The sequence below is a fragment of the Lactuca saligna genome, chromosome 3 (genome assembly GCF_052625555.1).
Source record: "Lactuca saligna cultivar CGN05327 chromosome 3, ASM5262555v1, whole genome shotgun sequence".
Lineage (NCBI taxonomy): Eukaryota > Viridiplantae > Streptophyta > Magnoliopsida > Asterales > Asteraceae > Lactuca > Lactuca saligna.
The window spans coordinates 75,857,501-75,870,527 of record NC_136419.1 but is presented as its reverse complement, the minus strand read 5'-3'; the positions used below and the strand labels follow the sequence as shown (position 1 = coordinate 75,870,527).

Here is a 13,027-nt window from a genome sequence, read left to right as displayed (position 1 = left end):
GGTTCCTTTTATACTTAGGCTTCTAGGGTTATCAACTAGGAAACCATAATCCAGTTGCTTAGCCCTTAAGCATCCCAAAGAACCTTTTAGAAGGCCCTTGGACGATTTCTATATGGACCTATATATAGAATTCATCTACTGCCATCTTATGGATCCTAAGCCCAACTTTGTAACTATCTTATAGTTACAATATCAGTAACCTTTATTTTATGAATCTCATTTAGCCACAAAATTAATTCTTAATTATTTCTTGACTAATATTAATTAAACAATATGATTTCTATTTTAATATATTATTCTTATAATATATTAATAAATCATAATTAATCCCCTTTCTCCTTAATTCATCCTATCAGTTGCTATGGTGAAGGCAACCCAAAATGATCATGCTCATAATCGGGTCAAGTACATACCAAAATAGTTATGGGCTTAGACACTAATCCAACAGTAACAACGAGGAAAAGTGATGTGATAAGTGAAATAATAAGCACTCTGGAAAATGCAACGAGGTAGTGACCTATTTCAAGTGTGGGAAGACTAGTCATTATGCTAATGAGTGTATATCCAACAAGAAAGTGAGTTTTGAATGTGGAGAGGAAGGGCATTTCAAGAATGTCTGCCTAAAGAATAAAGGAGTTGCTAAGCCAAACTTGCAAGTGAAACCAAAGGCATGAGCATTCCAAATAACCCTCGAGTTAGCACAAGAGGAAGCATATATCGCTTCAAGTACATGTCTAGTAAATGATTTGCCTGTCGATATTTTGTTTGATAAAGGGGCAAACTACCCCTTTATTTCTCATAAATTTGGTAGAATACTTGCCTTGGCTCTACGCAAACTAGAAACTCTTATTAGTATAAGTTGCTAGTGGTAAGATTATACATGTTAGTGATTGTATGAAAAACATCTTATTTGACTTCAACGGGAATATTTTCTATGAGGAAGTATTGCCCATTGAATTAAATGGTTTCGACATTATCCTAGGAATGGATTGGCTAAGTGCAAACGATGCTGAAATATTTTGATGAAAGAAGATTGTGAGAGTAGATCCTCCTAGAAAAGAACCATTTATGGTGTACAGGGACGAACACCGACTAAATTCTAGATTCATCACTATGATGAAATTCATGAAGTGTTTGGCCAAAGAATGTACATCATACATGGAGTTTGTGATTGATGCAAAGAAAGAGAAACCAAAGTATAGAAAAAATTGATGGTGTGTGACTTTTCGGAAGTATTTTCAGAAGATCTCGTTGGACTACCACCTGATATGCAAGTGGAGTTTCAGATATATTTATTGCCAGGAACGACACTAATAGCAAAATAAATATACAGATCAGCACCAAAGGAGATGATGGAGGTTATGTTGCAACTTTAGGAATTTTTGGACAAAGGTTTTGTTAGACCTAGTTCATCGTCTGGGGAGTTCCTATGTTACTTCTGAAAAAGAAGGATGGGAGCATGAGAATATGCATAGACTAGAGAGAGTTGAATAAAGAAACAATAAAGAATAAGTACCCACTGCCTAGAATTGATTTACGTTAGCGCAAGCTAATTTTCAAAGATTGATATCAAGTCAGAGTATCATCAACTAAAGGTGAGAGAACAATATATTACAAGACAAATTTCAGAACAAGATATGGAAATTATGAGTTTTCGGTAGTTTCATTTGGACTAACCAACGCTCTAGCAAAATTTATAGATGTGATGAATCGAGTTTGTAAACCTTTCCTTGATAGATATGTAATAGTGTTCATTGATGACATTCTAATATAATCAAAGAGTAAGCAAGAGTATGACAAACTTATGTGAAGTATTAAAAGTCCTGAAGAAGGAGAAGTTGTATGAAAAGTTATTCAAATGTGATTTAAATCTGAGAGGTGCAATTATTGGGTCATATGGTTAAAAAAGAAAGCATAAAAGTTGACCCAACAACAGTTGAAGCAATGATGAAGTAGGAAAGACTGAAATGTCCCACTGAGTTTGGTAGTTTATGGGGTTAGCTAGATACTAACTAATGTTTATCCAAGGCTTTTCTTTAATATTTTGTCCATTTACAACCTTGAACCACAAGGGGGTTAGTTAGATATGGAGTGAGAAGCATGAAGAATATTTTTAGATACTGAAGAAATGATTGTATAAAGCATCGATCCTTGCTTTACCCGATGTAGTTGAAGACTTTACACTTAATATCACCACACATCTTCTATACTTCACCTAATTCCTCTATACTTTTATTCACCTTCACAGATTTGTATGCTTGATTCAAAAACCATGGCTCCCAAAATGTAGAATTGGTCGGAAGAGAAAGAAGAGAATAACATTAACATGGGTGGCAGTTACGGAAGACACATATAGTCCAACTTTTAGGGATTTTTGGGAAAATGTTGGAATTGTTTTCCATGATTTAATGGGATGTCGCATTCGTAATCTTGATGCAGTATATTGTAAATTTCTCTTTATGAGGGTAACATGTCACGAGTTCGACAGACGTTATAACCATGTTATAAACAACTGTGACATCCTGAAATTTAGATCAAAGACTGTGAACGGTCAAGCTCACAGTAAGTCTCTTTGTAGTTTGAATCATTGAGTTTTGGTGCATCTAATATAAAATAAATGAGTTATTTTAACTATTTTAAGATTTCATATGGTATTTTACTTCCAAATGTGTAAATTGATAAACCAATTAAAGAACTCAAACTGCAACCATAAGAATGCGTCTAAAAAACTGAAAATTTGTGTTAAGAAGTTGTGAGCAATTCAAACATTCTAGTCTCGTAGTACATGTTTCCCTAATTCCAAAAATATAAAAAACATCTAAAATAGAGTTAATATGCAAAAGATACGACCGTTTTAAGAATCCAAAACTAGTATAACACTGATTTGTTAAAAACAATTAAAACTGTTTCTATCAATTAAGGAACTTGCACACCTCAAATAGAGATTCCGAAAGCATTTTTGGACTCAGACTATAGCATAATATTTAATTTGATATTTGTAATATTTTAGGTAAAAGTAATTATAAAACTTGACAAATCAAACATTTTTCAGGATTTGAATCACGAAACACTAAAGTATTTATTTCGACATGATTTATATTATTAGTTATGTATTCCAGAATAATATATATACATCCAAATCCGATTGATTTGGAATAGCCTAATACTTATAAAATCGTGAACCACTAGATATATGTACGTATATACAAGTATGAGATATGTTTTATGGTCAAATGCAAAACCTATCTACTAGAGTTTTGATAAAATATACAATATGAGATAATCATGCAATTCATATATTTTATATAATTAAAATTATATAACAACACTGAATATATATAAATATTTATATAAATCATATATCATTTTTCCAAATATGTATGCTAGTGTATATAACTAGTAAAAATAAATCAATACTCATCCAAATACACAAATAATTAAGGTATTACAAAGCTTCTAAAATCAAATGAAACAAATACACACACATTACATTACATAATGAAACAATTCATTATATAAAATGTTAAAATGAAACTTACACTCTACTCTTAAATTTACAGCCAAATAAAGATAAACTTGCACACTACTCAACAATTTTGCACACTTACTTAACTATTCTACAAAGTGCTTCTAAGCTTCAACTTATACAAAATCATACGCCAAGGGTCTGTTTCTTCTGTTATCCTTCAATTGCTGCCAGGGACTCATCCAAGAGGGCAACAACCCTCTTTCGATCTTTTCTTCTTTCCCACGGGTTTCACAGTAACACCCAAAACACCTTAAGGTTTTGTTGTTTTTCTTCTTCTCCTTAACTTCCATGTCAAATGAATCAACCAAACACACCATTGATATCTATCCAAACAAAAGCAAACCATAGCAACCAACCACCCTAGGATGATGGTAATCTGTCTTCCTTCCCTGCAATCAGAACCATCCTAAAACATCCACTTAGGTTTTACCCATTACTGTGAAACAATCAAAGAAAAAGAGAAGAAGCAAATCTGTTATGATCAGTGGAAGGGAGGAACTGAAGGTCGGCTATTCCCTCCATCCCTCGTTCCTGTCGAGTTAACCAGCCAAACACCCCTGAAGACCATTGATGTTGCCGCTTCACCTATTCCATTCGATCCAACCAGGGCCGGTTCTGAGGATTCAAATGCCCAGGACGAAACGGATAAAAAAGGCCCTTAGACCTTAACGTGTAACAATTTAAGGAATTAAATTATGTAAACTAATTTTTTTTATTAAAATGACGATAAACCTTATAGCAATAAATATAGCAAAATCATAGTATTCTAATGACTAATAACATATCCTAACAGCTAACCGACGATCCTTGAAGCTCTCCTAGCATTCTTGATTGCAAATTGGTTGATCAACTCTTCGTAGTCTATACTCTCTAAGATTTCGTTCTCGATAGATATCATCGCCAAACCGCTAAGTCTTTCTTGGGTCATTGTGGAGCGTAAGTAAGATTTCACAAATTTCAATTTGGAAAAACTCCTTTCTGCAGATGCGACCGTTACTAGAATAGTCAACAATATTCTATATGCAATGCTTGCATTTGGGAAATAATCAAGTTCTTTCAAAAACTTCAAAACATCTATAGGGTTGCTAAATTCATTGGTTTCCAATGTCTCAAATAATTTCAACTCCGTATAAAGCTCATCGGCATCAATATCTGATCTTTCTTCAAACTTGAGTGCTTTTTCAAGACGATAACAATATAACTTAAGATCTTTATCTTAAATTCCCCTCAAATTATGTGGAAATAAAAAACCAAATACTTTATCATACTCTTTGAATTGTTCAAATCTTGTCTCAAGAGAAGAAATAGCTTGATCAACAATGTATAAGAAATAATTGACTCTGAAATTCTCTTCAGGTGTAAATGAAACTTCTTCGCTACTTGAACTCTCATCAAACCTTTTTTTCCTTTCAATCAAACGCTTTTGTGGAAATATTGGATCAATACCCATTTCAATAGCAATCTCCTTAGCTTCAACAATCGCTTTTGAAAAAGCAGTCTCTCTATAATCCTTGAAGTACCCAATCAATTTGTTTATTTCTGTAATGGCATTATCAAGATGCATATCCTTTGATTGTAACTTCTTACTCACAATATTCACACGGTTTAGTACTTCATACCAAACAACAGTTGATACTAAAAATTCAAAGTCACTAAGTTCTTTTTCTGCTAGTGAAGTTGCTTCACTTGCAATTGCAGCATCATTATCTTTTTCTCCAACTTGAAGTAAAGCTTCCCGTACATCCACAAGTTGCAGTTTAATAGCTTTTACACTCTTAACTCGACTTTCCCAACGAGTTTGACATCATGACTTAAGACTCCAAGCTTTAACATTATCTTTCAAATTTCCCACCTCTTAGTAGAATTTGCAAAGATAGTATAAATACGTTGGATGAATCCAAAAAAGTTCTTTCCTTTAACACACTTGTTAGCCATATCACATAATGTTAGATTAAGAGAATGGCAACCACAAGGAGTGTAAAACGCTCTAGGATTTATATCTAAAAATCTCTTTTGCACTCCTTGGTGTTTTCCTTTCATGTTTGCTCCATTATCATAGCCTTGACCACGCATATCATCAATTTGAAGACCAAGAGACTTTAACTCCTCAAGTGTAATATCAAATAATCCTTTTCCGGAGGTATCATCAACATTCAAAAAACCTAAAAAGGATTCCTCGATAGTAACATAATTATATGATAACTTTAAATACCTTACTATTATAGTCATCTGTTCTTGGTGACTTGAATCGGGAGTACAATCAAGTATGATTGAGTAGTACTTTGCTTCCTTTATCTTCTTGATAAGTTCTTTTTTAATTTCTTCAGCTAGCAAAGATATTAGTTCGTTTTGGATTAGGTGGCCAAGATAATGCACATGAAGTTTCCTATTTGTAAGATGATCCAATGAAATTTCGTGTTCTTTAACCCTAGTGGTAACATGGTGCCAATCTGCATAACCTTCACCATCCAATTTACCTTTCGAAATCCCTTTTCTAAACACTTTACAACAAAAACAAAATACCCTATCTAGCACTTTCGAATATACTAACTATTCTCTATCACACTTCTCCAAATTTGATAAAGTTCTTGTATATAAAGCTGTAGAAAATCGTCTACCAAATTTATCATAGGGACCATACATAATACTATTATCTCTTTTAGGACCTTTTTCAACCAAAATTTTAATCTCATCATAATTAAGTTTTTCCCACCTTCTTGGATCATATATATCAACAATCTCTTTAACAGGCTCATGCTTTTCTGTCTCTTTAACAGGCTCATGCTTTTCTGTCTCTTCTACTTCTTGGATAATATGTTCTTCAATGTGTTCTTCAACATGTTGTCTATGGATAAACTTATCTAGAGCACCGACGTCAACCTTTCTCTTTTCTTCATCTAGTTTTCTCTTTTTACGTTTTTGATAACCGGATGGTTGTTTAGACTTCATCACTACAAGTTCATTATTTTCAACTTTCAACATTCAAGAAATTACAATAAACATAATTTGATAAACAATTTTACAATAAACATAAACTTATAATTTAAACTACTAAACTTATTTCTATGAATCTTATAAAGTATAAACTAATATATTCATTCACTATTCTATTATACTAATTTCCATAGTAGATAAACCGATAATAAAATATTAAATTCATTCAATATTCAATTAAATAAATAATCTATGAAAATATGAATCATTCAAGTATGCAATTGACAACTATAAACTTGATAATCCTACCTGATTGGCTAATAATCCTTAATTTTCAATTCTCAATTTCTCATAAATCAATTTCTCATAAATCTTACTATATTACCTGTTCGTCTAGACGTTTACCCTTGCTGAATTGTTGAGTTGCTGTTTAGTTGTCAACCCTTGGTGATCACTTTTTTTTTTTTTTTGAACAAACGAAACTGATGACTAAATTAAGCTGCCAGCTTCTGTTTCATACATTCATGCTTTTGTTTTGTTCCATGGTTTTCTCCCAAATTATTGGGCTGCCGATGCAAATGGTATATACTAAAAAAAAATTGGGCTCCTCACAAATTTGGGCCCTGTTCCAATGCACATGTTGCACTTGGGCTAAGCCGGCCATGGATCCAACTGTTTCCCCTCTCTCATTCTCGCAACAGGAGAGGAACGGATACAGCAGGAGGCTACCACCGCTAGCAAACCATCGTCAAACCACCGCCATGGCCAGTTGATGCAACCCACAATAAAAAACAGGCCCCTGTTGGCATAGTTCACTGGAGAAGAAGAAGCAGCGACCACCACCGTTTTCCTTCCTGCCTTCATTTATTCGACTCTCAAACAGCTTCCAGTCTCCTTTTCCTTGCTTCTCCATCAACACCATCGAAACCTTGACTACCTCCGATTCCCCTTTTTTTTCTTCAATAAATCGCACACCTGTGATCGTTTCCTTCCCTCTTGGGCCGACGATCGAGCCATTTTTCCTCGTTTTCCTTCTCCACGATTCCCGTCGACCATAGAGCTTAAGGGGATCATCTTGATGCTACCGCTGTTTGCGATGCCGGTCCTCACACTTCGCAGTTGGACAAGAAAAGCACGGCTCGCTGCTCTTACCTCCATCTCTTCAGCCTCATCGAACTCTGGAGACAATCGCGAATGGTCAAGACATCCGGGTAGCGGACCAGGCAACTGCAAGTTTCCTTCTCGCCATCTTCGGTCGCTTCCCCTTGAACGATCGATTACTCGACATCGATCGCCTGTTGTTCCTTTACCCGATCAAACCAAAGAAACGGGGAAAGAGCCCTGATCCTTTTTGTAAATGGATCCACTTGTGTGGATCGGTCATGGAGCCCAGATAAAACAAATGGTTTTTGATTTTGACCGGTCAAAGGTCAAACTAAATCAAACTTGTATTTAAATTAAACAGAAATGGTCCCTTCCCCAGAAAAACCTAATAAATTAAGTCCTAAAACCCTACAACCATTTCAAATACACATGTTTAACCCCTATCTTGAGAATTATTCTCAATATCAGTCCCTGAAGTATGATTTTTGCAAAATCAAACCCTGGAGTCTATTTATTTCCACAAAGACCACTATATACTCACTAATTAATACCAAACTACCATTTGGTTTATTAGGAAATATAAATATACATGTTGATTTGTTTTAAGAATGAGGAACATCACGTAACGACTTTCATGACAAGTTTCGCACTACGAGTCTCATTCACGCTTCGAATGTGAGTGCTTATGGCCCTTTTTCAATATTTTAATTATTCCGGGGCGGAATACATGTGCCTATATATTTTGTTTATACAAATATATTATCTTTTATGCGAAAATACAATAAACAGAGTTTATAAAAATATTATTATTTAACAATTTACCATATTGTTGAAAATAAACTAGTGAAAACTTTTCGTATACGTGTTATGATTATTTTATCGTGAAATAACCGTTTCACACAACAAATACTACACGATACAAGATTATATGATTTTCATGTGACATTTCATATTATAAAAGCATGTTACAGAACCTTGTAGTATTTTAAGGATTCAAGCTATTACTATTCATGTATGTTTATATGTTTAAATGCATAAAATTTATACATATACATATGATTATTACTTTGAAACACACTTCTTTATAAAAGCGAGTACTTTATACCTTTATAAACATGACAACCATACTCGGATTTTACGATTGCTATACTACAAAATTCATTATGTCTAGCGCTTAATTTGAATTAAGTTAGGGCTGAGAGTAATTCACAAACTTTTCGTTAATGGTTTTTGAGTGAGACACTACTATTCATTAGTTGAGTTTAATCACTTAGCCTGCTCCACACTGCTATAATCGTTAATCTTCAGAGTGAGGTACATATGTATAGATCTATATGGGGTCGACAACCCCACCTGCGGTTGCTAGCTACAATCATCGACTGATCAATCGTAGCAGGTGATATGTGTCTACGATTGTTACTACGATGTCCAATGAAGCGTCGTAGAGAGGGGTACTTTTCGTCCATAGCTCGATTATAGAGCTCACTAAAAACATTAACACGAATATATATATATATATATATATATATATATATATATATATATATATCTTTCTCTCTCTCTCTCTCTCTCTCTTACTACAACCATAGGTTTGGTTGCCTTCATGTACATTTTAAGTATGAAAATTACTTATACAAAGCATTCTTTTTTACTTTCAAGAAGTCATTACAAGTACATTTTTAAGTATGAAAATTACTTATACAAAGTATTCATTTTGACTTTCAAGAAGTCATTACAAGTACATTTTTAAGTATGAAAATTACTTCTACAAAGCATTCTTTTTGACTTTCAAGAAGTCATTATAAGTACATTTTTAAGTATGAAAATTACTTATACAAAGCATTCTTTTTGACTTTCTAGAAGTCATTACATGTACATTTTTAAGTATGGAAATTACTCATACAAAGCATTCTTTTTGACTTTCAAGAAGTCATTATAAGTACATTTTTAAGTATGGAAGTTACTTATACAAAACATTTATTACGACTTTCAAGAAGTTATTACAAGTACATGTTAAAAGCATGAATTTGCTCATATTAAATTACAATCTTGGCTTTTAAAGACTCTTTGTAAATACTGTTTTTAACTATCGTTATACATACAAAGATAATACTTTTTAGACTTATTAAAAGTATTACCGCGTTAGTAGAAAACCTGTGACACTCACCAACATTGTGTTGACTTTCAAAAGTACATGTATTCTCAGGAAACTACTAAACAAACATTCAAGACAGATTGGATTACATGTGACCGAGTTTACATGCAGTCGTATTATATGTCTATCAGTTAAGGAAATTATTATTATTGTTATTGTTATTGTTATTGTTATTGTTATTGTTATTGTTATTGTTATTATTATTATTATTATTATTATTATTATTATTATTATTATTATTATTACTACTACTACTACTACTTGTAAATACCTTGTATTTGAACATCAAGATGGAATGTAAATGCTATTTTGTTTATTGTTGTGGTTGTGCTATATATTCAATTTACCTGTGATCCATGAACTTAGTCGCATAGCCCGGCGTGTTCCGCCGCCTCGGCCGGGGGTGTGACAACAACGCACACGAAGGCATTCCGGTTGCTGTGGCAATGCATCAATATGAAGAAATAAACCACAAACTATTTAAACACCTCAAAAACTGACAAAATTTTAAGTAGACCCTATGGCGGAATAATTAAAAAATTGGGTTTAAAAACTAGTTTAAATTGTCTTTGTGCTTGCATTTTAACGTTTTTTTTTTCTATTTGATTTTTTTAATTATATAGTGTTTTTTTTTTTTTTAATTATGTAATGTTTTTTCTCGAGTAAAAATCTAGTTTAAAAAAAGATGTTTCTATTGTATTTGGATTTTGTTTGTATTTTTGTAAGTAAAAAAATGAGGTGGAATGTGTGGTAGTGGTGGGTATACCATAGCTTTAGTGGTGGTTAGTGGTGATCATGTGAGATCCACCACTATAGTCAGTGTTGTAAAATTCACAGAGTTGTCCGATTACTCCTCCGAGTATTCGCTACTCGGCCCCTTACCGACGTGAGTTGCAGAATCCCGAGTACTTCCTGATCGGCCCCTTTATTGAACTGAGTAATGTTGTAAAACCCGATCAAGTCGGTGATTAAAATATATAATATACTTAATGATTTATTATTTTACACACACACATGATTATTACTACACACACGCATATATATATATATATATATATATATATATATATATATATATATATATATATATATATATAATTTTCAACAATTATTCACAAAGTGAGACCATTATGCGTTTTTCTGTTTTTGTGTATTCACATGTATCTAATTTTGTTATATATTTCAATCACGTTTTAATTTTAACTTATGATTTCGACATATATAATTTCCCTAAAAACATTTCTACATGAATAACCGAATCCGAGTACTCCTGAGTATTCACCACTCGGTAGTCGGTCGAACAGGTACCGAGTAACTAGTTTTACAGCCTTAACTATAGTGGTTAGTGGTGGTTATACAAGAAGGTCTAAGTCAGAGTATTGATTTTGTCTCCAAGTACCTTTTTGTTATTTGTGTGCCTTTATAAAATTTTCGTTTCAATTTTCAAAAAAAAAAAAAAAATCTTCATTTTATTTTCCTTTTATGTTTCAAAACCTAGGAAATAGTTATCTTTTATTTTATTTTCTTTTATTTATTTTTTTAAAAGTTTATTTTATACCAACATTATATTCTTTTTATAGATAACTAAAAACCATAAGTTCTAATATATATTCTCTAATTAATATATATAATTTAACTAAATATTAACAAAAATAAAAAAGAAAATAAAAGACATAAGGTCGTTGTCCAACCGGGAGAGGAGAGAACGCAAGAAATATACCCTGCTCGTGAAACTACCACACCCAAACTGCTTCGATGACATGGTGTTCATGAATACGGTTCAACAAACTGCATAGAGTGGTATATAGTATACCGTACGACCTAAGATTTAATATGTAAATAGCATTTTTAGTTAATTTTTTCTATAGTTAATTTAAGTTGCACGACAAGAAACGAGAGTATCAGGGACGATGCATTTAACAACTAGCCCTTTAGCCATGACACAAGCTTGTTGTCGATGCTAAAAGCCATTGTCGTCACTAAATGTATGGACCAGAGATCCGTTGGAGGCACGCCACTTTCAATCTTGGGCCTTGGTTTGGAACATGATCAAATGGATATAGTTCATTCTTTGGAAGCCAATAGCGACGACATGTCGCCGCTATTGTTCTCGATCCGTGTGACCCACATTAAATACCATCTTGGCCCTATGATTCTTACATGATCCAACAATCAATAATCTCCAGAAAAGGCACAGTCCATTCCCTCTAATGACAATTCTCGAACGTCGACCCGCAACGCTTTTTAGCCGAACAACCAACTATCGACCTCCACCACCAACTCGCCAGAATAAGATCACATTTTCGCCAGATTTTCATCTGCGATCTCCAATGACGGTATGTGATCAACGTCCGCCTTTCTCTTTCTCTTTTGACATCGACTTCTCTTCTAATTTGGTGAATTTTGTAGTTTTAAGTCACCACAACAGCCCCGTTGATTTTCCAGTGACCATCACCATTACAACATTAGATTTCTGCATTTTCCGATTTCCAGCATCTCTTCTTATTTGTTAAATTCTGTTAATTATATGTATTATGTGTATTTGTTACATATATGAAATTTTTATATGAAATCGTTAGAAATTTATATATGAAATTGGTATTATGAAATTGTTAGAATTTGTCTATGCATATTTTTTGTATCTAATTGATATATATATATATATATATATATATATATATATATATATATATATATATATATATATATATATAAAAGGTACTGTGTGTTAGAAATTTATATATGAAAATCGTATATGGATTGTATATGAATTGAAAGTGTTATTTGAAACTTTTATATATATATATATATATATATATATATATATATATATATATATATATATATATATATATATATATATATATATATACATGAAAGCAGTATTTGGATGTTCAAAGAATGAGATTGGTATATATGAATGTATTGCGTGTTTTGTATATATGTTTTTTTGTATATGATTTGTCTTTGACAAATTTTTAGGTTTTTGTGGACAAGTTTCATCAAGTTTGGTATATATGTATTTGGTATGTATGCAAAAGTAGTATATAATTGACAATGTCATTAAAGTATAATATTACAATAGAAACAACATAAGAAAAAACCTGTAATTAAAAAATTATGAAAAGTACAATGTCATAAATGAAAAACCACGACATAAGAAAATATGCTAGAAACTTAATTATTTAAAGTCGATTCTATAATAATAAAAATAGAAAATATGATATAAATATGAAAAATTACAACATAATAAAAGATGCTAAAAACTTACAACATAAGAAAAGATATTAAAAATAAAAAATAAG

General features: G+C 32.3%; 1 protein-coding gene across 1 annotated transcript; it reads right to left on the bottom strand.

Annotated features, from left to right (window-relative positions):
* Positions 1-4,322: 4,322 nt before the first annotated feature.
* Positions 4,323-5,758, bottom strand: LOC145035705 (uncharacterized). Its single transcript, XM_078984211.1, has 3 exons — positions 5,416-5,758; positions 4,781-5,260; positions 4,323-4,705 (listed from the first exon to the last, which is right to left on the bottom strand). The coding sequence occupies exons 1-3, from the start codon at positions 5,756-5,758 to the stop codon at positions 4,323-4,325; spliced, it is 1,206 nt and encodes a 401-aa protein (XP_078840337.1).
* Positions 5,759-13,027: the final 7,269 nt, after the last annotated feature.

What these genes read in the sequence shown, in the direction of transcription:
- LOC145035705 (XM_078984211.1), bottom strand. Translation starts at nt 5,758, where the DNA reads ATGACTATAATAGTAAGGTATTTAAAGTTATCATATAATTATGTTACT. An exon ending in CTTTTTTGGATTCATCCAAC is followed by an intron (nt 5,261 to 5,415) that starts GTATTTATACTA and finishes ATGTACGGGAAG; the next exon opens with CTTTACTTCAAGTTGGAGAA. An exon ending in AGAGTATGATAAAGTATTTG is followed by an intron (nt 4,706 to 4,780) that starts GTTTTTTATTTC and finishes GTCTTGAAAAAG; the next exon opens with CACTCAAGTTTGAAGAAAGA.